The sequence below is a fragment of the Eurypyga helias genome, unplaced genomic scaffold (genome assembly GCF_000690775.1).
Source record: "Eurypyga helias isolate BGI_N326 unplaced genomic scaffold, ASM69077v1 scaffold2195, whole genome shotgun sequence".
NCBI classification, from domain to species: Eukaryota; Metazoa; Chordata; class Aves; order Eurypygiformes; family Eurypygidae; genus Eurypyga; species Eurypyga helias.
The window spans coordinates 15,033-38,212 of record NW_010253189.1 but is presented as its reverse complement, the minus strand read 5'-3'; the positions used below and the strand labels follow the sequence as shown (position 1 = coordinate 38,212).

The 23,180-nt window shown below is 45.8% G+C and overlaps 1 protein-coding gene across 1 annotated transcript in view; it reads right to left on the bottom strand.

Moving 5' to 3' along the window:
• The window catches only part of LOC104510349 (collagen alpha-1(V) chain), a 115,039-nt gene extending 93,875 nt beyond the window's left edge, over nucleotides 1-21,164 (bottom strand). The window contains exons 1-3 of the mRNA XM_010152568.1: nucleotides 21,000-21,164; nucleotides 14,927-15,140; nucleotides 14,151-14,313 (exon numbers count right to left, since the gene is read on the bottom strand). Of these exons, the coding sequence (XP_010150870.1) occupies nucleotides 14,151-14,313; nucleotides 14,927-15,024 (261 nt within the window). The 5' untranslated portion in view covers nucleotides 15,025-15,140; nucleotides 21,000-21,164. The remainder of the gene's footprint in view (nucleotides 1-14,150; nucleotides 14,314-14,926; nucleotides 15,141-20,999) is intronic.
• Nucleotides 21,165-23,180: the final 2,016 nt, after the last annotated feature.

Sequence of the window (23,180 nt, the reverse complement as noted above, 5' to 3'; positions counted from 1 at the left end):
CCAAAGGTTCATAGCTACCCGTCATCAGATGCCGGCCACGTTCAGGCTGGCATTGCCACCCAGGCAACTTTGGATGAGTTTTTACTCAAAGACAGCAGCTTATCCATCTGCACAACAGGCTTGTAATCATTACTGGCTCTCCAGCAAACACACCAGGATCAAACCCTTAGAGTTATTTTTCCCCCCCCCCATATGACCACACAGCAGCTTGTCACTGTGATTTCTGCCTTCAAACTCTTCATTTGGTAACTTAAAATGAGCATTTATGTCACACTCCATGCAAATTACAGCATTGATCCCTAAAAATAGAGGCCCCACAACCACTATGTAAAGACAGTGACAACAGAGCACATCTAGCCCAAATACAACCTTTATAGCATGCTCACTATAAGGCTGTTATTTTTTCTTCCCTCTCCAGATTACAAATGTTTAGCCAGGAATATTGTAAATCCATAGGACAGCTTTGAAAGGAATGCTTTTAAAAGCCACTCCAAAACTGCACTGCCATTTTACCCATCTTTAATAGATGCACCCAGCATCTGTCCACAGCATTAATACCACCAGCTGAGAGTGACTTCATAGCAGCTATCTGTTCAAAAACTCAAAAGGTATCTCCCATATCTATCCAGAATTTAAACTTTTTTCCCCCCCTTTAAGTTATTGTCTATTCTGAAGTGTTTGCAAAATAACGTGTGAATAACTCCAGAGAATTAGTTTTTCAAGCAGTTCCTTCTGACTGTTTTCCAACAGGAGCTGATTTGCCTCAGGTCTATTCACACGGTGTGGTTTTGTTCCCTAATTGAAGCATCAAGTCAGATTATGCCTCTGAACCCTTGCAAGCAGCAAATTAGACTATTAAAAAAAAAAAATCTCTTAATACCTGCTCAAGAAGTTTGCTTCCATGGATATGCTTAAGCAAGGGGCACCTGGCAATGGGATTTGACGACCTCTTGACAGCCAAGGAAAGAAATTTTCATGCAAGGATAAATAACAGGAGAATGTGACAAGGTGATGCTCTCCCCAACAACCACCGCAAGCACCCAGTGTGACAGCAGGGCTTGAGATCCCCCTGACCAGTGATACCAACCACAGGGACAATAACCCAGGAAAGTACCTGAAACCAAGACCCTCAGGGTGCTAATTGCTCCGGTGGTGCCCTGAGGCCTGGGTGAAGGGACCAGCGCAGGTTGGCATTGCCGGGACAACAGCCCCAGAGGCAGCATCCCACAAAATTCACCCAGACTGATAGCCTGCATATTGTGGGAAGCATTTACATAAAGGGAGGATAGTGTCAGCCTGACCTTCCACTGCCCAGTGTGGAAATTAAAAAAAAAAAAACACCACAAAAGCCCAGCCCAGGCCTCTGAGCATTGAATAGGAGAAGATGAATGGATGTCATTGTCTGTCATGGTCTGCCAGCCCTTTAACTAGCAGTTAATAAAGCTGAGAGGGAGAGAGAAGATGAAACAATGAGTAATTTTGAAATAACACCCTCATTTTGCATCCGGTGTATTCCAAATAACAGTGCCTTTCTGAAGCATACCCTCAATACCCTGCGCTCGATAGAACAAGCTCAAAAAAAGTTATTTTCTCCATTTTCCTCATAGCATTCATTAGGAATCACTGAAAGAAACCAAAGTCCTCATTTCCCCTTGTCCTCCGGTGCTCTCTCAGCACCAGGTAAGCTTAGAGCAGCCCAGCTCTCCCCCTCCAGTGCCACCACTTTCCAGGTCCCAACTGTTTTCACCCAAAGGCCACCCCCATGGCAGCAGAGCCAACACTCATGGCCTGAGCAGCCCCACAGCACGGCTGGTGTCCCCATCCACTGCCGAGGGTCGGCTCCGGGCAGTGCCCCGTTATCCAGGCTACGTTTCTCATACAAAAAGAAGGAAATTGCAGCGTTTTCCTTGGAGAGGAGATGCAGCCTGGAGTGGTGCAGGCAGTCTCTGAAAACTCCACGTAAATCCAAATTAGAGCCCGCAAGGCTGCCAAAGGCTGCCCAGCCTTCCCATTTTTTCTTGTGGTCACGCAGACCTGACCACATACTCAAATTCGCTATTTTCTTTACCATTTCATTTTGTGCTGTATTTCCCCCATCCAACACCATCTCCTGATGTCACTGCCTTACCAAGGGCTGATCACACTCTTCCAAGTTTCCCCTCTCCATCCAAATCAAATAATCCACTAATAACCGAGCTAAAGGGCTGACTTTTTTCCTATAGAAGTTATTTTTCAATGACATATGTGTGAACCATAAGGGATAGTTTAAAAACAGATTCTCCCTCATTACAAGCTGTGGCACAGCACATCGCAGCATTGCTCTTTTGTATCTTTCCCCTCCGCGCCGAACGATGCCGTTTCCTGGCTCCGGTTTCACGTTGATTTATTTCCCTTTCATCTATGGAAAATTAGGAACGAGATCAGCTTCTGCTGGCTGCGCCGCCCACACGAAGCTGGATACGCCAGCGTATTGTAAGGGGGACTCTCACAGTGGAAAATATGTAGTAAAGTGAAGCTCTTGGCTTAAGTTACACATTTGAAAGCTCGTTGTTGGAGCTGTGCTGAGCCAAAGTGGAGGCAGTTGCTCAGTTTTAACTCAACCCTGGGTAAACAGGGTCATGGTGTCTGCCTGGAAGGTGTTGGTCCCAATGAACCTGAAAAGCTTTGGGCTTCGTTCCCACCCCTGGCTACGATGGAGGTGTAGGGCGCGAAGGGAAAAAGAGGGTCCAGGGAAGGTGGCGAACAGGCTCAAGAGAGACCTGAGGAGCAACCAGTCTTGCTAGAGAAAAGGTGGAGGTGGCAGGAAAGAAATCCAGCTCAAGGTCTCCATCAAGCCGTGACCATCCACGGTGGGTAAAAAGCAGATGGCATTTCACAGTCCCGTCAGACAATTCACACCGCTGCTACAAAGGCAAGAAAAGCAACCAGAGGCAGCTCCCCTGTGGATTTCCCATCCTCTCCCCTCCTCATCCCCTGAACACTTCTCGAACTCCAGTACAAAACCCTAGGTAAGCCCTCAGACAGCCCCAAAGCTCATTTTTTAAAAGCCTCAGCCTCCCCCAGTCTGGGCTTATTTCCATTGCCAAAGGGTGTCTCTTTGCCTCCAGCAGCACATCAGGGCTTCTTGCTCCCATCCCACAACAGCTGGAGCTCTTCCAAGTACTAAGGTACCTAAAAGCTGCACACCCCTTGCTTTTACTCCTTTTTCCCCCCTCACAGCTGAATTAACCTGGAAGCTGAGCTGCCATTTTCTCAGCCCCACAGATGGGCTTTCCATCCCTCGATTGCCACAACCCCAAGGTCCACCCTGAGGTTTTATCCTCAGCCCTCTACACCGAGGTGGCTCAGGATCAAGAGTTCTGTATACACAGAGGCTTTTAATCAGGACTTGGAATGTTTTCTGCCCCAGGAGGTAAATACAGAACCCAGGTTTTATGGATTAAAGGGAATAGGGGAAAATAGACCTGGCTGCCAAAGTTATCTCAGGATATAAGTGGGATTACATGCTTAGCCATGGGGATATCTGCTGACACACTCAGAATTTAACTTAACACCGAATTTTGGTTGGGAAAGAATTTTCCTGCATTTGGCCAGCGACAACCACCAAGCCATGGAGCACTGAGCAGGACACATCTGCTGGGACCACCCGAGAAGGAAGATTTTGTACAGGTTCCTATTGCTATTTCCCACCATTGCTGCAAATATGGCCAAGTGCTGCTCAGGAAAGAGCTGAAAATGGATAGCTGAGCACATGTAGGAATAACAACTCTCAGACATATGACTTTCTCCCTCTTTCTACAGGAAACTGGACTGTCTCCTTCATTGATGTTCACACACCCCACACCTCCATGCTCCAAAGTATTTCTGCAATTAGGTTTCAATACTTATTGTCCATGAAAGATGAGGGTTTTTTTTTAATTCCTGTATGAGAAGCCCTGTGAAGCATCTCCCATCTCAAATTCAGCCTCAAAAAGTCTTGCATTTAAACACAAAACCCTGCATAGCTCCCACCACAAAGCTAATTGGACACTACCCGAGCTTTTCATCCCAAGAAAGGGAGCTGGTTTCATCCACCCTATGACCTGAAGAGCAGATGTGAAATTCAGCCCAGAAATGTGGTTATCTGAACAACATCCATTAAGGAACAGGAACGGACGCAGCGTGACCAGCACGGACAGCAGTAGCTGAGCATCACAGCTCAGATTTCGGTATTCTGAGCAGCAAGCTGGAAGAAGGTAAACATAATTTGCTGATAAATTTGCTTATGCAAGGCATCAAAGCCTCAGGAAAACCTTGCTATGTTTGCAGACATTCCAGAGGAGAGAACAGTGCACAAAAGTAATATTCACCACAGATTCTCTCATCTCCCTACACACTGCACTTCAGTGGCCAAAGCACTGTTTGTTCAAGCAGACTTGACCTCCTGAACCACAGCCAGTATGTGGCTACGTGTGGAGAACAATGAGCCCACGGTTAGAGACTTTTTTCCGTGTTCTTGGAGGGACTAGAAAACACACATACACACAAATACATAAATCCCATCCAATATTCTGCACAACTCATTAGGAATACCCTCTTCCAGCTCCCATCCCCAGGGTGATGTATTTATTGTGAACATATACATTCGATCCCACTCGGCTCTGCCGAAGTAGTACACCTGCACGCTGGGGATGTCTGGAGTGAGCTAGGATTTTCCTTTGGGCTTTGGCAAGCAGCCCAGCCTGCCTCAAAAAAAAACACACAGAAAGGCCTCACCATGTGTAAGGAACATGTGTTGCATTTGTTCATACCTAAGTAACAAGGGAATGGGTTGAACACAAAGTCAGCTAAGAGGCTCCTAGTTAGGATGGTCTTTTCTGTGCTGGGTTTACTCCATCCCCACTGCAAGGAGAGGCTATGTTCATAAAACCCTAGCCAGAGAAATGACGACTCCAAGCAGTGTCCCACAAAGGCAGGACAATAGCAATAAAGCCCTACATTTCAAAAAAACATCAGCTTGAGCACTGTCAGGTCAACAAGGACACAAGCCCACTGCCATGCCTGAGCAGCTTGCAGCAGAGCTCACCATCTTCTTCCTCAACACAGCGGCTTTCCCACAAGCCTGGCTCAAACAAGCCTGTACTCCCTATAACAGCTTGCTGCAACAATGGAAATCAAGATTTTTGTACGTAGAAGAGGATGTTTTCCTGTGCACAGGCTTCTGCTCAAGAAATTCGATTTAATACAAATAAGACCAATCGATGTGTCACCTTCCACACAGAACAAGGTTCCCAAAGTAGCAGGCAAGGGGAAACATGCACTGATTTGGGCTGGTGGCACACTACTGTTCTCTGCTCTCAATAATCACTTTTACATATTGCACAGTGATGCTGCCAACAAAGTTCAGCTGGAAACTTCTCCCCAACAGCATGAGTATTTGGCTTTTCCCCCATGCTCAAGCTGAAGAAAATCATCTTTCCCAAGCATGTCCATTTGCTCTCCTCTTCAGTGCTTTCTAATACAGCCCGGTCCCTCTGCAGTGCTTTTTCTGCCCCCAAAGCCCTGTCCTGCCTGCTCCCAGCAGACATCCATGTCCACAGCACCACTGGAAACCTTGGAATGCTGTCACTGGAGAGGAGCAGGTTTCCAGCATTACATCACCCCGTCTGGGCTCAGCAATCAGCCTTCTGCACCTCAGAGTTTCCACGGAAGAAACCAAGCCCCCTCCTCCTCCCTTCCGAGGGGGGAAGCAAGCTGGAGACGAAGCCATCAGCTGAAAGAGTAACTACACCCAACAGCATCCATCATGCGTAACAAGCTGCCACCTGCCAGCATTTACACACAAAAGCTCTGCCAGGTGAGCATCAGGAACCACCAGGCACAACTCTGCTCTCCAAACCCCACGATCCCTGTGCTGGATGGAAATTGTTTTGATGAGCTTTTCCCTCCAGACACCAGTTTTTCTTATTAGCAGTTTCAACTGGTTACCCCACACCACAGAAGGTGCCCCCGGGCCAGAGAAACAACCACCTGGCTGTTTTCTCCGTATCATGGTCCAAGGTGACAGCAGTGATGACAACCCTGCATGGTATCACTCAGCATCCTGCTCCCACTCAGCATCCTTGTCTGTGCCCTCCAAAATGGCAAAAGCTCACCCAAACCACCTAGCCTGCAGGAGCCCCAGTAAGACAACCATCAGATTTTACTGAGGGCTCAGTGTCCCGTACCCTCAGCATTCACCATACTTGACTAACATAAATTGTGAAGGAGGGACCCTGCAACGAGGAATTGCTCTTGGTTGGGTGCTTTTTCCCATTTACAGACAACACCATCCCATTGATGCTCTCAGGCTCGTGACCAGCAAGCAGGGCTCCCTGCAAGCTGCACTCCACCGGTACCACAGTGCTGCCGGCGCCCGAGATGTTTAGCCAGGTACCGCACAAATGGGGCTGCACAGTGAAGCATCAATTAAAAAGCTCTTACTTGGGATGACACCGAAAGGACTAAATCCCCTTTCTAGACTAACAGTACACACCAGCGCCGAGGCCAGGACAGGCAGCCAAGCCCACCGCTGTGACACACTGCCAGGATTCTTAGAAATCTGCTTTCTGCCCATCTCCTTCCATACTCAGTGCTTGTTTTCTCCTCTGCTGGACGCAGGGAAGATAAAGTGCTTTGAGTAACCACAACCCCAAGTAAGGTCAGTATGGCTTAAGGACCATCGACTCTAACTTAGTTTTAAATTCCAGCACACGCCGTATCTTCCTGAGTGCAAAGATCCACAGATGGGTTATTCACTTTAACTAATGGAGGTGCCTGAAACTCAAATCTGGATTCCCAGCAGTCGGAACCCCGTTTGACACAGCACTGGAAGTTAAAAGCAGCCCCCAACCCAGTAAGAGACATCCATTGCCTTGAAGGGAACCCTCAACAGCAGACAGTCAGCAATGAAACCCATGCTGGTCCTCCACCAGGACAGGGGCTTGACTGAACAAACTGCAAGCAGCGCGGCCGATGCTTAACTTGTCCAAATTAAAAGATAAATGACACACTGTGTAACTGTTCAACATCAATAAAAGCACTCTTGTGCTCTGTTTGAACAATAACACGCCTCCCTGCACGTTGTACGCCATCAGAGGCCTGAAGGCATTCGATACCAGCAAACTGCAATAATTATCTGTCTACGCCAATGCACAGTTTGAGTTTATGAAGTAGAATTTTCCACTAAAAAACCCCACAAAAAAATCAAAACTTAGAAATACTAAATACATGTATTTTGTAATCATGACTAATAAGGCTACATCATTACAGGCAACCCTGACCCAGTCACAAAGCTTGACTGCAGTCCAGATGGCTAAACAGCCAATTACCCAGCAAATCTAAATGAAAAACAAGAGTTTGAGCAAAGTGTATGCAAACAATTCATCTGCTGTTTCCACCCAAATCCTCACTTCCCTTGCTGGCACCTGACAGAGCACAGTCAGATGAAATAGCATCACTTCAGGATTCCAATGAAACCACCTGAAGCACAGACCAACTTCTACAAGCTGTTTTGCAATTCTTATTCTGGATGTGGTCCTGCCCCTCCCTCACTACAGACATGCTGATAAAACCAGATGACGTCCCTGAGCACCTGTGTAAGGCGATGCCGTGGGTGAGACCTTGCCAACCGAAGCCAAATATCACATTTGGGTTTTGATTAGACTGCATTGCTTGGACTCCAGCAACAAAAAATCCCACCATTAATTGCAAATCCATCCAGAGGAATAATCTGCAATAACTGTAGACATTTTCTAGGCAGCACTGCTTTCCTGGAAGAGCCTAGTTCTGTGATTTAATCCATATGTCTCAAGCGCACCATTTTTCTAAAGAGAATCCCTTTGAAAAAACAAAAAGTAGAAGAAATGACGAGAAAACCAGCAACTAAATGTAGAATTATTAGGAGACTGGGGAAAGCTACAGACATCTTCAATCAGAACCCTAACGTTGGCTCAGAGGGTTTTATTTTCCATCATCTCACACCATGGTATATGCTGCTGGTGTAAAACATCGACTCTTTGCACTCCCTGAAAGGCTCTACAGCAAAAGAGGTGAAATCAGATTTGGCAGGGCCAGGAAAGCAGGCAGCCAGAACTGTAAATTAGCTTCTTTCAGCAGTCTGCCGAGGTAAGGAAAAATACACAGGAGCATGTATCTGTGGCACATCTTAACGAAGAAATTCAAGTTAGTATAGAATGCTAATTAATTCTAAAAATGCTTTTTTTAAGGTTAACAAAAACTTTACAAGCACAAGCCCAGCCTCATTCCTTCCTGACCCTCTGGGCTAAGCCCAGGTCTTGCAGAACATGACAGGTTCAATGCCATGCTCATGAGAAGCCTCATTGAGCTCAGTGGAGCCATTCAGATGCTTCTGGTTTGAGGATATTAGGGACCTTGTTGCTTCTCCTGTAAACAAATAAATAAGCTTTCCCGTGTGCTGTTTACATTTGCACAAGAGCCTCCTGCAAACAGGAACAACAAAGACAGCCATGCCGAGGCAAGCTGAGGTCTAGATGGGAACCAGATTCACAGCTGAGGCTCTCACAGTACATCTGACCCACAAGCTAAGAGAGTCATCAAATATTGCAGAGCTACCACCAATCTGGCTTTCCCCAGAGCCCACCGTATTAGCACCATCCTACTGCGGTCAGACACAGGTTGACACGTTAACAGCAGATCAGTCTGCAAAAGGGGAGCCCCAAGCCTCTCCATCCTCAAACACCCAAAAATACCATGAGATGAGCCTAGATGTACAAGAACCCTATTTTCATTTGTACACCTTTTACTAAAGCAAAAGCTGTTGATCCAATTTTACAACCTCAGAGATGTCTGAGAAAAATAATATACAAAACCTTCACAAATAAGAGCACTTTCCAGAGCTGGAAATGCTACAGCCAAGAGCATGGGAAGGGAGAGAGAAAACCCTGACGACAGTGAAATGAAATCTGAGATTGTCAACCACAGTGATAATTGTTTTAAGTGTAAACAAGGCAGAAGATGAAAAGAGAATTGGCATTTCAACCCAAAAGCAACACAGCACCTGAACAGCCCCAATGTCTCGACTAAGAGCATTGAAGCATCTATTCCGCTTTGTCTTGTTGCGCCTTGAAACATTCAACAGCCCTAAGAGCACCTCTGGCATCTTGCCCAGGCTTTCTGGCTCACCCCAGCACAAATTGCTTTCCCTCCATTTCTGATGTCTTGATTTCACTAGTGGTCTTCAAAAACAAAGGAGGAAAGAGAATAAAAAGCACCATCCTTTCAGCATCATCCAAAGCCCAGCAGTGCACCACCTCTCATCCCACAACACGCTTCAGCATAAACTAACAGCAAACACTTTGTAAACCCCTCAGGGTTTCACTGCCTTGGCAGAACAGCATCCGCAGGTGTCAGAGACCCTCTCACTCTGCACCTTGCTTGGCAAGACCAGGGGAAAGCACTCGGGTTTACAGTACCAGCTAGACCGACGAGACAGAGTTATGGCACTCAGCTCAACAAATCAGCTCCTCTTGTCTCCAGAGGAGCCATCAGTAAAAGACGTAAACCTTAAAGAGCAACATACACAAGCACTGAGCTTTTGCCCTTATGGGAAATCTACACCAAGAGCAGACACTGCTCCAAAACATTATTCCTAGAGGGTCAAAACACCAGTGGCCTCCTGGGACAATCCTGCAAAATTTTAAATAGATGAACCAAAACTGATTTACCTCAAATATACTCAACTTGTTCCTAGGGTATCCTCAGCATTTTTAGTAAAACCTACTCTTTTTTTTAATCAATGTCTACATCACAATTTTAGCCATACCAGTGCTCACTCTGCCAGCCAGGTGCTGTACTTACTTTTATAAGCACAGCCACCTCACACACTAGACTCTTCCTGACAGATCAAAAGACAAACTGGGATTTCCAGCAGAAACATGGAAGATACCACATATCTAGGTATATGGCAAGGTCTGAATGGGTTTCATTTTGTTCATCAGCCCATCGCTGCAAAGTGCTTGGTCTATGAGTGACACTGAGTGGTACAACAGGGCTGGGGCACACACAACTGCAGAAATCAAACTTCTATAGAATACATGAGATGCTTCAAAACACCATTGCAAAGGGGTTAAATTCACCTAATCCAACCCAGAGATGGTAATGTTTACCTGCCACAGATTTTGTACAGTACTTTCCATGCATAAAGAACCTCCAGCTGTGAGTTATGGGATTTCACTGCTGTAACAGCCACTTCTAAGACTGAAGCACAGCACCAGCAGCCTTACTGAGCCAGACCTGACCTCTGCATCAACCCCCAACTGCTAAACCAGAGCCAGCTGAACTGCTTTTCCACCAGACCACCGCCACAGCAAGCGACAGGTTGGAAAAGCCAACCCATGGGGAGGTGCCATCCCCATGGTCCTGGGACATGGTGGTCAAGGGGATTAAGCGAGCTGCACGCTGTTTTGGCTAAACATGTCAAAGTCTTGCCAGGCTTTGGTGAGGGGTGGGAGAGAGACCACATTTGAGCTTGACTGCTCGCCCTGACAGAAGGAGCAAGACCCAGGGAGATGGGCATGGTCCCATGAACTCATCACCAAGTTGTGCATGGAGCAAAAATTCCTTGGCACAAGCATCTTCCAAGGATGATCTCAAATGAAAGCCCACAGCCACGGTTGATGGATACAACATGCAACAGAAGCATGTGCATAACAGCCAAGTAAACCCTCAACAGGCAAAGCATTGGGCTGACAAGCTCCCAGCTTGTTCTCGGCTCTTACACCAGGGATCAGCCCAAGCAAAGGCTGACAGGTCAGCCCTGGGATCCACATGCTGCTGCCAGAGATGGGCTCAACTTCCAGTTTCTTGTTATCCACACAGGACCCGATGGGAACCTGCACAAAAAGGTGAGTCCTGCAGTTGATTGAGGGCACTGAAAGGGTAGCTCCAACCACACATCTCTACAGAGCAGAGCCATCATATCATCAGGTTGTTTTGGAAAGTCCCCATGGGTTTCAGGCAGAAAATCATTTGCTTTCTGGGAAAGAGAATTTCCCAAACTTCATTCTCTCTATCCCTACGTCTAACCATTAGACTGTGCTAGGACTTTGTTTCTAATCTATGTTTTAAAAAAAAAAAAAGCACATCAAAAGAAACAGTTAATTCCCTTTAAAAAAATGAGATACATTCACATGTCTTCCAACTTCCTTCCAGTGCTGCCGTAGCCACAGGAACACTGCTTACCACAGCCTGCAAGCAGAGAGAAAGTGTTTACCCTGCACCATGGGCTATTTCTTTTCTCTTTCTCTCCTCTCTCCGCAAAATAGCCCTTTGCTGTCTCACAACAGCATCCTCTCAGTCCCAGCTTGAAGCCGGCTGCCACTTCCCAACCCCAGCGCGAGAGCCTGTCCTGACATTTGTAAACCTCTGTTTCGAACAACAGCTCAGCACAAAACGTAACTTGTATAACCTAGGCTCCAGGCTTGGCCCCTTTTCAAACCCAGCCAGCCTTCCCCCAGCCGTACAGAGAGATCCACACAGCCTCTGAACTAATTGAATTTTAATAAGAGGAAGTCGTTTTTCCACTGGAAGAATGTTGTGCTAGAGAAATATTTTGAAACTCCTCTATAATCTTTCCTGCCAGGCTTTTTCTGCAGCAGAGCACGAGTGAGGAATCCCCATCTGGGCGCTCGAACACAGCAGAGCTGCTTCGCTTGCGACCCCAGCTAGACCTGGAGCTTAAATAATTACAACTTTCAAAACAAAAAGTGTTTGGGGTTTTATTTGATTTCAGTCCTGACAAGGAGGATATGCATTCCCACTACTTCCAGCTCTTGCTGATTCATGCCAAGACACAGCCTGTCCAAGCCCTCCCCAACACCGCCTTCCATCCCACTCCCAGATAACTGGGTTGTTTTAATTTCCAGCAAAAGCGACAAATATGTCAGAGACAGGCAACCCCACGGGTGCAAAAGACACTGAGGAGCATCTTGCTAGCTGATGTTTGCAGAGCAGTTCCCTACAGCACAGCAGCAGCTTCATCTCATCATCCTGCATACAGTCTAGAAGCTATCAGCTTTCCAGGAATATGTAACCTTAACAGTTTACACCCATTTCCCATTGTTTTGAGCCACAATATTCCTGATACAGTTTCTGCTTAGGCTTGCACAAAGAAGAAAGGAGGGGCCAAAGGAAATTAAGTCGCTGAGATATGAAATTATAGTTCATTGCCTTCATGAAACCTATTAATTACATTCAGTTTAAAGCTCCTAGTATCTTGATTAGTGTGTGTATACACTGAAAACTGAGGCTGACAGAAGTAAAAAGGACAAATACCAGAACTAGGAGGGGGTTTTATATACATGCAAGTATGTAAGTTACAAGTATTATCAGTGCATATGTTTTAAGACAGGAAAAAAAACACCTCCTTGGGAATTGACCAGTTCTCAGTAAGTGCCTGATCTTGTCGCTGCATCTGGTACCCAGAACAGGCAACAGACTCCAACGGAAGGGAACACTTGCTCTGTTTTACCCCACCTCCCAGGATCAAGGGGGTTTCACAATACCCCCAGGGAAGTCCTTTTCAGCAAGGGAACTGAGGCCAGCTAATGGGAAGGGATAACAGTGGTGCTGGGAGAACACTGCCACCCAAAAGTGGGTGTTCCCTTGCCTGGCAGAGGAATCAGCAGTCCTAAAGCCAGGTGAGCACTAAAAGCCACCTGGGAACAGCTCAAGCTTCAGGACCAGTTATGAATACTGCGTTACTTTGCAAAATGAACTGAAGTGCAGGTTTGGATGTGATACCAAGTTCTTGAAGTGGACCTCCTAGATCCCTGGGTCCATCGGCTCCCTGGGAGAGTCTACCACGCTTGTAACAACTCCACTTATAATACAGCATCCAGTGCAACTGCTGAAGTTTTTGGCAGATCATCCAACACTTGCAAAAGATACTTCAGTGCCCATTAAACCCAGCTTTTACTTTCTATTTTAACTGTCAAAATTCTCAGGGAACAGCTATTAATTTACTACAGTTTAGAGATTCAGCCCTCACTCTGTAACTGGGATTTTGGCAGCAACGTTCAGTCCACGCATTCTTGCTCTGTTTACAGCAGGCCAGCTCCCAGATGTTGGTAATGTTAAACAGACTGGAACTTTCCTTCCGAGTGACAGCAAAATGCAGACAAGAGCTGGCTTCGCTACAACTCTAATTATCCACCAATAGATGTTCCCCATCCCTTTGCTGGGCTGGGGAGGCCCATGAGATCCAGCTCTTTCTCCACATAAACACAATAAAAGTAAGGAGATGGGTATCAGTAGGTTTTCGTTTACACTCCATTGCGCTGGCACCGATTTCAGGGAAGCTATTCTAGCTTGCAAGGAAAATCAGGGACAAGATTCTCATACGCATAGAAGCCTCAGAAGTGCAGCAGACCACAGAAATTGAGATTGCTCGGGAAACGCATATATTAAACTAGCTGCTGAACTATGGGAAGAACTTCTACCATATGTACCTTATCTATAAATAATCCTCAATCTCTTTGCATAAATCAGAGAAGCTCATGGGAACATTCCACCCATCATGATTTTGGTTTGCTTTTTAAAAGCAGTCACTGTGTGGGAGGTGACAGGGCTGCCAAACAAGCTGTCAAAGAGAGTCCCCTTATGTCATGGTGCAAGAAACCAAGAATCAATGGCCACCACATGGGAAAAAAGCAAATTCCTATAGCCCCAGAGTGAACTGAGACTTGCAAGGGAGCTGCTTTCCTCAGCCTTCATTTACTGCCCCTGCAACTTTATCTAAATCAGAACACAGGGATGAGTGAAAACTTCATGACTCCAACCCCATGCTAAATGACTTGAGAGAACAAGAGCTACAGACCTACAAATCCCAGTGCAGGGGCTGGTCTAGAACCCCAGCGAGGGTGCAAAACCAGAGAACCAGAGTAGCTCACCCCAACAGGTCATCTGGCCCACCGTTTTCATCATTACTAAGAAAGTATTTACCTAGTCAAAACTTAAGAATCCATACAACAGTGTTCTATTAAAAAAACCCAATACAAGTTCCAAAAATGAGCTGTAAATATCTCATCAACCAGAGCTCAGCTCATCATTCCTGTGGAACATCTCCAGAGCTGTTCATTGTCATGACTTACCTCAAAGACCTCCTCATCCAGTATCCTTGTTCCAAATACAATGATGCCATTGACGTCAATGATGGGATGGTCACTTCGGTCTAAGAACTTGGTTATCTTCTTTTTACAGTCCAAAATCAAGGTGACATTTTTCTTCTGCACACTGATAGCTATTCTGTGCCACCTGGAAGGACACAGTCCACAAACATGTTAAACATCCCTGGGCTTTCAAGAATAAGCAAATGTATAACAGCGAAGCTTCCAGAAGCTTGTGTTCTGCAAACCTTCATGCCAGCCACCATCTGCAAACACACAAAAATCATCCTTCAGCAGACCCTAAAGATTGTTTGAAATAGCAAGGCTGTATTAACAGATGATGCCATTCTCTTCTCATCCCTCCAAAACAGGTAGGAAAGTGCCAGTTCTGGCTTCAATAAGAGGCAGAGAAAAAAACCCACACTGATAACTCCCTCCTGGCTATCCCCTTTTTCCACCCTCCTTATGTCCTTAAAAATAGCCAGTATGGGTTTTGCAAGATAAACTGATTTCTAGAGGCTCTTTGCAGAAAGGGTCAGTGTCCCTATCCCCATAAGTTCCAGACAATTTGCACTGACTGATGTGATTCACACTTTAATATATGTGGTATTTATTCACCAAAGGACAAAGTTCAGGGCAGTAGTCAAAGGTGTGTATATACATTTATAGATACGTGACTCCTATTTTAGACAACGTTCAACATGCTGGTATTGATATAAACAATGTACTGTTTTTCCCTTTGTGCACAAAATTTCACTTACTTGCCATCTGCTAGGTTAATGCCTCTAAAGAGAGGATAGTCTTCTGGGCCTGGCTTTCCTGTATGGTCTTCATACAGGAATACAGGAGATCTACCCATCTCCACACCAATTTGCTGGATCCCTTGCTCATTGTAAATTGAGATCAAGAAGGACTGACCTCCTTTCTTCGCTTTTACAGTGGTTAGAATGGAGAAGTCCTCTGGGAATGGGGAAGCTGGAGTGGAAAAGCAAAGAGGTTAGTCAGGTTTTCTTGAAAATTAATCCCTACAGAAACAGTCTTGTTGTCTAATGACCCATGGGGAGACCACTGGTTTATCCCCTCCAGATGTGTGCACATCAGCAACCCTAAAAATTTATGTAAGGCAGCATCTCAGCTGCCAGGTGAAGAACTGGCTTTCTCCCAAAGCCTGTTGTGATACAGGACTGGGATGGGCTGCATCCCAAAACAGACCACCAGCAAAGGTAATGCAGAGTAGTATCCCCCAAGGGCTACCTGCTCGAACAGCACATTAAAAACCCAAGCACAGAACTAAGAATCTGAGGCTCATTTATGATCAGAAAGCCCTTTTCCAGCCCTTACTGCAATCTGTCACAGAGCCAAAAGCCGCCCTGCATCTGAACCTGCAAGCAAAGGATGGCAAAGGGTCTGCTGTTCTGGGATGAGACCATAGCACTGGAGAAACAGAGGTTATAGAAAAGCTGTTGGTTTAAAACAGTATTATTCGCACACAATCATTCCTTAGTGTGCTCTAGAGCTTTTTAGGAGACAAGGCAAAAAATTTTGTTTCGTATATCATGAGGTCCCCAAATTAAGTTGTCAGAGGGACAGAGGAAATTAAGCACCCCCTGCCAGTTAGGCACACGCAATATTGAAGCGTTTTATTTAAGACAGTAGGAACATTGCATCAGGTTTTGTCTATTGGAGACAAGAACAGAGCATTCTGTGGCTCTGGCCTTCGCAGTTGGAGCAGACAAAAAAATCTGAAAGCCTAAATAAATCTAGCAATCAGTAGAAAATGTGAATTTATCTCCATATAGAAAAGCACCTAATACATTTCCTAGCTTTTTTCCACTCAAGAAAGCAATCCTGTGTGATCTCAGGTGATTCCTGTCTGTAGTTTTGCAAGGCCTGGAGCAGGTATGGTCAGTGCAGAGGCAAGGCTCTGCGCAGGGGAAGGGTTAACACCCTGTAACGCTGCCCAAACGCCACTCAAGCTCTGAGTCTACATGGGCATCAAGTCACATCCCAGACAGGATACAACTCCTCGGTTGGGAGGAGTTGAACTGCCATTTGAACAGACTGGAAAGATGAGCCCAAACTGGAAGCCTGGATCCACATCCCAAGCAGGAAACATTAAAAAACATCAGAAGTTTTAGAAAAACAGCTTGATGAAATTACTGGAGATGGGACCTTCTGATCCAAAGGGCACCTACAGGGCATAACCTCTGCTGATGCTGCATTGCAGCAGCGAGACTTGCAGGGTATCTTTGCTTTAAGGTCCAGGCTTTCAAAAACAAGGATTGCATTGTACACCGCTGGGTATCTGCCTGGGAAATCTCAAACCCCAGCAGGGTAGAGCAGAGCGAGGCAGCCCCGCCATGGGCACGGCGGTGTGTGCGCGGGGGCTACCGACATGCGTGGCAGCCAGTGGCACGTAGGGAAGGGAATAACACAATGGGTCGTTTTCAAACTGCAGATCCGCAGGCATATAAATCACAAAAACCATCAAGCTCATTACCCAAAAGCTTCAAATACAGTTCCTTCACCCCTTTAGGCTTTTCTGAGATGGCATCCTGGGGCTGTATAAGGGATTTTGACCCAGGGAGGGGACTGGGAATATGGGAGTGGGAAATTCTTCCAACCACAGCAAAGCTAGCAAGTTCAAATGCAAAAGGGCTCTGAGCTCTCTCTTCTCATCTTCTGCCTGGGAGTTGCCTTAACTTTTATGAACAAACCAGCATTTCAAGTGCATCTAGCTGCCTAGCACAAGGCTACACCACCAGGCAGTGGAGAGGCAGGACCAGGCTGGGCTGCATCAAGCAGTGCTACACAGAGGACATGGAGGGGGAGATCTAAGGACACCTACAGAGACACACACTGTTTGCACCAAGTTAATATCCCTCACCTTAGTTAAATAACATTTGGAAAGAAGCATGAAGCAGTGTTCTGAATAGAGGACTCACAGTCAGTAATTAAATGCCATGATTATAGCCCGATTTCCCCCTAGGACACAGACCCAGAGTTGGCAGAGACAGGCATCTGATTATTGTGCCTCCCATAGGATGCACTGAGCTTTATCTCCCTCCTGCTGTATACAAATCCTCCTGTAGTGCTGAATCAAGACCATACGCCTTCCTGGTTCCAATTACAGGCTACGGTTTTGGGCCTTTTATGTAAAATAGTTCATGTCCAAAATTTCATTATGAATCCACAATACAGTACCTTTCAGCTTGGACAAGCTGCCAACTCATTAAAAAGCTGCTTTTAATTTTTTTTTTCATTATTATTAAAATGTCTCCATGGTGATGCGAGTTTCTCAACCCAAATAACCATAATGGATGAATTATAGCTGACATTACTCTGTTACTGCTCTGCTGTCCTGGCAAAATAACAATGCCTTCACTGTCACAGCTAGGAGTGACCCAGGCTATTGAATGATGTATGAAAACACATCCACACAGCAATACTAATAAATACATCATAATAAATATACGAAGCACATAGAAATTGACCCAGATCTCCATAAAGACAATGGAGACAACCCCCCAACAACAGGTTTGGGATTAAGACCTTATGTTCAATTCACTTCTTCAAATGAGCTCACGCTGAGAGATGTTACATATCCATCTCTTCACTTAACAGCACCGCATCGATGCTGAATTTGGCTCAGCATTGCCCTTTTAACCCAGGGCCAAGTCCTTTCAAATTCACTACATGCAACCTTCTGCAAGATAGCAAAGGGTTCAAACCCCAGTTCTGCAGATGGATCCATGGAAAGAGCCAAAGAGGTCCAGGGTGGGCACAGACCTCTCCACCCCACACAGCTCCCCACGCACTGATGCCATTAGCTTCACGTGAGCAGATTTCATCAGTGGTATGGCCCAGTATGCAAGCCAGGAGTCGGGCTGAGCTGCTTCTTTCCTGAGCACCACGACCAAGGATTTATAGTCTCATTGTCTTCAAAACAGGGATAGCTAGGATCTCTTCCTAACCCTGATCCTGCAGGTGTATCCAAGCACAGCCTAAAACAGAGACCCCTGTTGCTGATCTGTGAAGGACAGGAAAGCTTTAACTGCTTAACAGCATAAAAAAAAAATCAGCAAAAACAATGAGCTGATCCAGTTCCTGACACAAACACAAAGCAGATCTGTTGTGTGAGATGGTGTCATTTCCAGAGTTGCTTTTCAAAGGAAAACAGCTCTTCAACAGTGTCACCAACTTCTGGCCTTTTTCTTCATCTGAGAAGACTCTCAATTTTGGAATGGCTTGTTTTCCTCAGAGATGACTGTTCAAGCTATAATAGATTTCTGAGTCCTTAAATATATAGGCAGACACCCACAAGCAGTGTGGAGAACACAGAGTTTGTTGGAAGAATGCAAATGACATTTTGCTGGCTGCCACTGAAAACTTTGCCTTTCTTGCCTCTGCTGGAAGAGCAGAGCTTATTTAGGGAGCAAGGACAAAGAGCATCTCAGCAGATTCTCACTCTTGTGGGCTTGAAAAAAACAGACAGGCTTTTTTTGTATACATACATCTTGCTTTGCTGGCTGTGGCAGCAGAATACAAAACCCATAAAAATTACCATCTTAGAAAAGCACCGACTTCTAATTTGCATGAAATATGTGCAGTGTACGTTTGCCTAGGGTGCTCTACAGCAGAGAGGGAACATTATGCTACAACCCACCCAGCTGCTAACATGAAATCACTAAAACCGCATTTCCCTGGTACATTGCACTGCAATTACTTTGTTATCTTTATCTCTCTCATTCACTTGGTGGTGTGAGCTGAAGTTGCATCTAGTTATGGAGATGTACTGAGAAAACATCTGTTGATCTGATGGAAAACACCGAGGGTTCTTTGTTTTGCTCTTCCCTTCCTACTTCCTGCGAGCAGCAAAGCAGACTCAGTGACTTTACAAGCCTCAGGAGAGGGACAGAAATTCTTCGAGCACCCCATGGTTATCCCAATTAAGCGACTGAATAGTGCTTGATGACACCAAGGAAACACCACCCAGATCTCGCCCAAGGAAGACGGTCAACGCAAACCAAGAACTCCAAGAGGAGATACAAGAAGTAACATGGGCCAAAGGAAATCTCCAACGCAGAGCTCTCTGTGACCGCGATGCCGTTCAGTGTCTTGTGTTAACCTCTGTCAGAAGCAGTGTCATGCAGTCTCCTCACGATGTTAATTTAGCCAGAAGACTCAATCCTGCTTTTCGTATCTTGGTGTCACCACTGTTTGCTGTTTCCATAACAAAAGCGATCAGGCAAGATTTCACAGTGGCTACAGCAACTACTGGAAAGCTCAAATCCATTCCAGTTGTATATTCCAAACTGGAACCATTTCTTTCAAGCACTTCTGAGCTTGAAGATACCAGTTGGGCCAAAACTTCAAGTCATTTTGTATTACATGGCAAGTGAGAACATGACAGTGGTTAAACACATGCTGCTTAGATTGAGCTGATCTTGCCTCGGGACACATTAATAAACTCAGGGGCCACTGCCTGGCCCTTGCAGCCTGTCTCTGGGATGAGCATTGCCCATATCCACAGGCCTGCAGCCCAGGCACAGCTTCTCTCCTCTTCATGTCAGGCTCCCAGTACAAGACACAGGGTATGCTCCTGCTCACCACAGATTAAATATAATTCACCCGCTTATTTTCACAGCAGGATGACAATGAAGCCTGAAAATAAGCTTAGTGATAACACGTGCAGTGGAGGAAATACAGGGCTGGAGGATGAAAGCACATCAGCAGTCCAGCCTCAGCGTCCTTGTTTGGGCCATTGACAGGCTGGGTCTGATAGATACAGCATGTTAATTAAAAAGCACTGGCAGTGGCATGCCACATTACCTCCGATTTAGCTAATACATTTTGTATCATTAATTCTCTCAGAAACACCAAAGGAGAATGTGTGTGTCTGTCTGCTTTGCTTAAGTCATCTACTGCTTCCCAGACGAGTTACGTGCAGTGTCTTTCTGCCTCACTGCCAAACCTTCCTCAGCAAAGGCACTTTTCCCAAAGCTAGGAAGTCCTACCGTGCCTGCTCCCAGCATCCCTGCACTCCCCCATGTCAGAGGGATACAGCAGTGCTCCTGTATGGCTTCGGAAGGAAGGCTTCTGACAGTGGCTGTTTTCACAAGACTGAAGCTCTCGGGCAGCGAGTACTTTGGGTCCATAACGTGCCCAGGCTTTTTGCAAACACATTTTACTCTACTGACTGTCCCTTGGATTAAAAAATTAAAAAACTCCAGTGCATCCTCAGTGACAAATCAATTGGTCAGTAGTCCACGTGCTCTGCAAGGGCTTTGTAAACTCCTGCATCCTAGTGGCTTCCTCTAATGAACCTCCATTTTCCTCAAACGACAACTTTCCTTGGGACATCTGTTCTTGTGGGGCAGTCTATTATTTTTATATGGTGATTATTTGTGTTATGAGAGACACCACAGCCACAGAATAAAACCCTACTGTGCTTGGCACTCCACAAACGCACAACAAAACACGTCCTGCGTTCCTTTGCATCTTCCAAGTCTCTCCCCCCAGCTGGATGCCACTGTGTGATAATGAGACAGTAGAAACTTTCTAATACAGGAGAGAACAGATGTAGGCATTGGCCACATCTTCAGCTGTGAAACTCACCACCATGTGCAAATGCCATAAAAAAACAAGTTCCTGCAAAGTTACTCAGTGGCTGAAAGTTTGCAGTGCCCTGCAACAGCAGAATCACCCCATGCCAAGGGAACATGCGAGCACACTTGGAAAATGAACACCGCAGTGTCTTTTACGTGCCTGGAGAATCCAAGAAAAGGATCAGCTATTTCCACACAGCAAACAAATAAAAAGCAGTGGACTCACCAGGATACAGCTGCTTTGTCGGTGCACTAAGCTGAGCATCTTTTGTTACTCTATAAGCAACATCTGCTTCTTTTGAAGATCTTCTGCTTGTGCAAAACCCTGTTGTTTTTGTTATACCATCAGGTAAATTATGAAAATCTAATACCTTCAAGAGGTCTGCAGGTTCAGCTGTAAAAAGGAAAGGAGAAAACAAGAATTAGCAGGTAATAAGACTGGCACTTGCTCAGATCCAAGTCATTAGCAGCCTGTCTCACACAAATCACTCATCACAACTTTAAAAACAAATGAAATATGTTTTCAATAAATCTGCAAATACAATGTTAACACCAGCTTCAAAGCTAGAACACCGTACTGCTGGTCAGAGACATTAATTCAATGCAGAGGAACAGTTGATCAGCTGTCTGCACCAGGGCAGGAGGGAGAATATACTATATTATTAGATACAGTAGTTATATTCTCTGGATTTCTTCAATCTCCATCGTTCAAGTTCATCCTGAAGATCAAGTACTAGACAGGAAATTTGTGATCTGAAGGCTTTAAATCAAGACATTGCCATCAGCAGGATGCAGTACAACTCCACTGCAGGCAGCCAAGTCTCCTCGAACTCAGCCCAAACCCAGGCGAATCCCACCAAATAATTCCCCTTCCTTGACAGGTATTCCCCCCCCCACGACACACCAGGGTTTCCACACAACCACCAGTGCACACGGGCGTGCAGCTGGATGGCCAACACCACGTACACCTCAAAGAAGAGGAAAAGTCTGCCTGGGCATCTTGACTAGTGACAGGAAGCAAAAGGCTTCTTTGAACAGCCCCCCCCAGCCACATCCCATTGGGCTGGGATCCTGACTGAGGCTCGCTGCTGCAGGCATCACACTAGTTACTGGAGAGTGCTCGTCTCACACCCGCTGCTCCCCACACCAGTGACATCTGGGCTTGTTCACCTCCAGATGTTTGGGTCTCTAGAACACAGATTAAGTAATACAAGTGATAAATCTCTTAACTTCTTAATCTGGTCTTGCTCGTGTCAGGAGAGATTGTGTCTCCAAAAGTGAAATAACCAGATCTGACTTTAAACACTTAGAATAAATTATTTTTCATTTTGACTTGATACTTGGAGCAAAGTGCTGTCAGAAAGATGAACTACCCAACTCAGCAAACCCCCAGCAGTGCCCAAAGCAAGTGTCTGCACAACAGCTTCATTGACCCTTGCCTGGACAATACATCACAGCCGTATTCTTTTGCCACTTGGTCCATTATTTTCCCCAAAGAGTGGTATTATTCAGATCCTCAGGCACAGGCACACATTAGATAAGCTGATGTTTGCAGCGATACCCAAGACAAACCCCCTGGGCTGCCTGCCCCAGCTTCCATCAGGATCTTGGGACATCTCCCCAGGCTGCATGGCCAAGGGTGCAAAGCTTATTACCAGCCCGCAGAATGACCACAAACAGACCAACTGCGTTCAGGGAGATGCACGGCATCCCTGCTACTGCAAAAAGCAGACAGATCTCCCAAAAGGAAGGAAAATACAGGAAAAAAAAGCCTTACGTTGGGATCAAGCATATTACTAGAAAGAGTAGAGAGGGAGAGGGTTTGCAAGGGCCATGCCACATGCAACTGGCTGCATCCAGGGGGAAGGGTTACAGCAGGGACATCAGCACTGAACACAGTTCAGCAACGGAAAGCAGCATGAACAGACCTTTTACAATATAAAAAAGTTTCGGTTACCAAGAAGATCAGCCTAATATTTGCATGGAAAGTTCATGTACATTGTTAGACAGCTTTTAAAAGTTTCCACAGCCTTGAGAAGCTGGGCCCTCAATGCGAGATTACAACCATATGGCAAATCCCAGTCAACCCTGCAGATAATAAACCAGCTGAGCGCGCCTGGCCCAGGCAGCACACAGCTGTAATGTTTCCTCATCTCTCTTACTCTCGTTAGACAGTGTATGGATGACACACATTGGTCTGAGCTGTCCTTGCCACTCAGATCTTCCCACTGCCTTTAACTGTGGTTTATTTCACACAAATATCTGCATACATACTGCCCGAGCTGTGTTCAAGCAACTAAAACTGCAATAAAATTCCAGCTCTGCTTCCAGTTACCTCCCTGTGCTCCAAGAGATTCACATCAGCCAGCTCTTAAGCTGCCTCCAACATTTATTTAGGGAGGAGAAG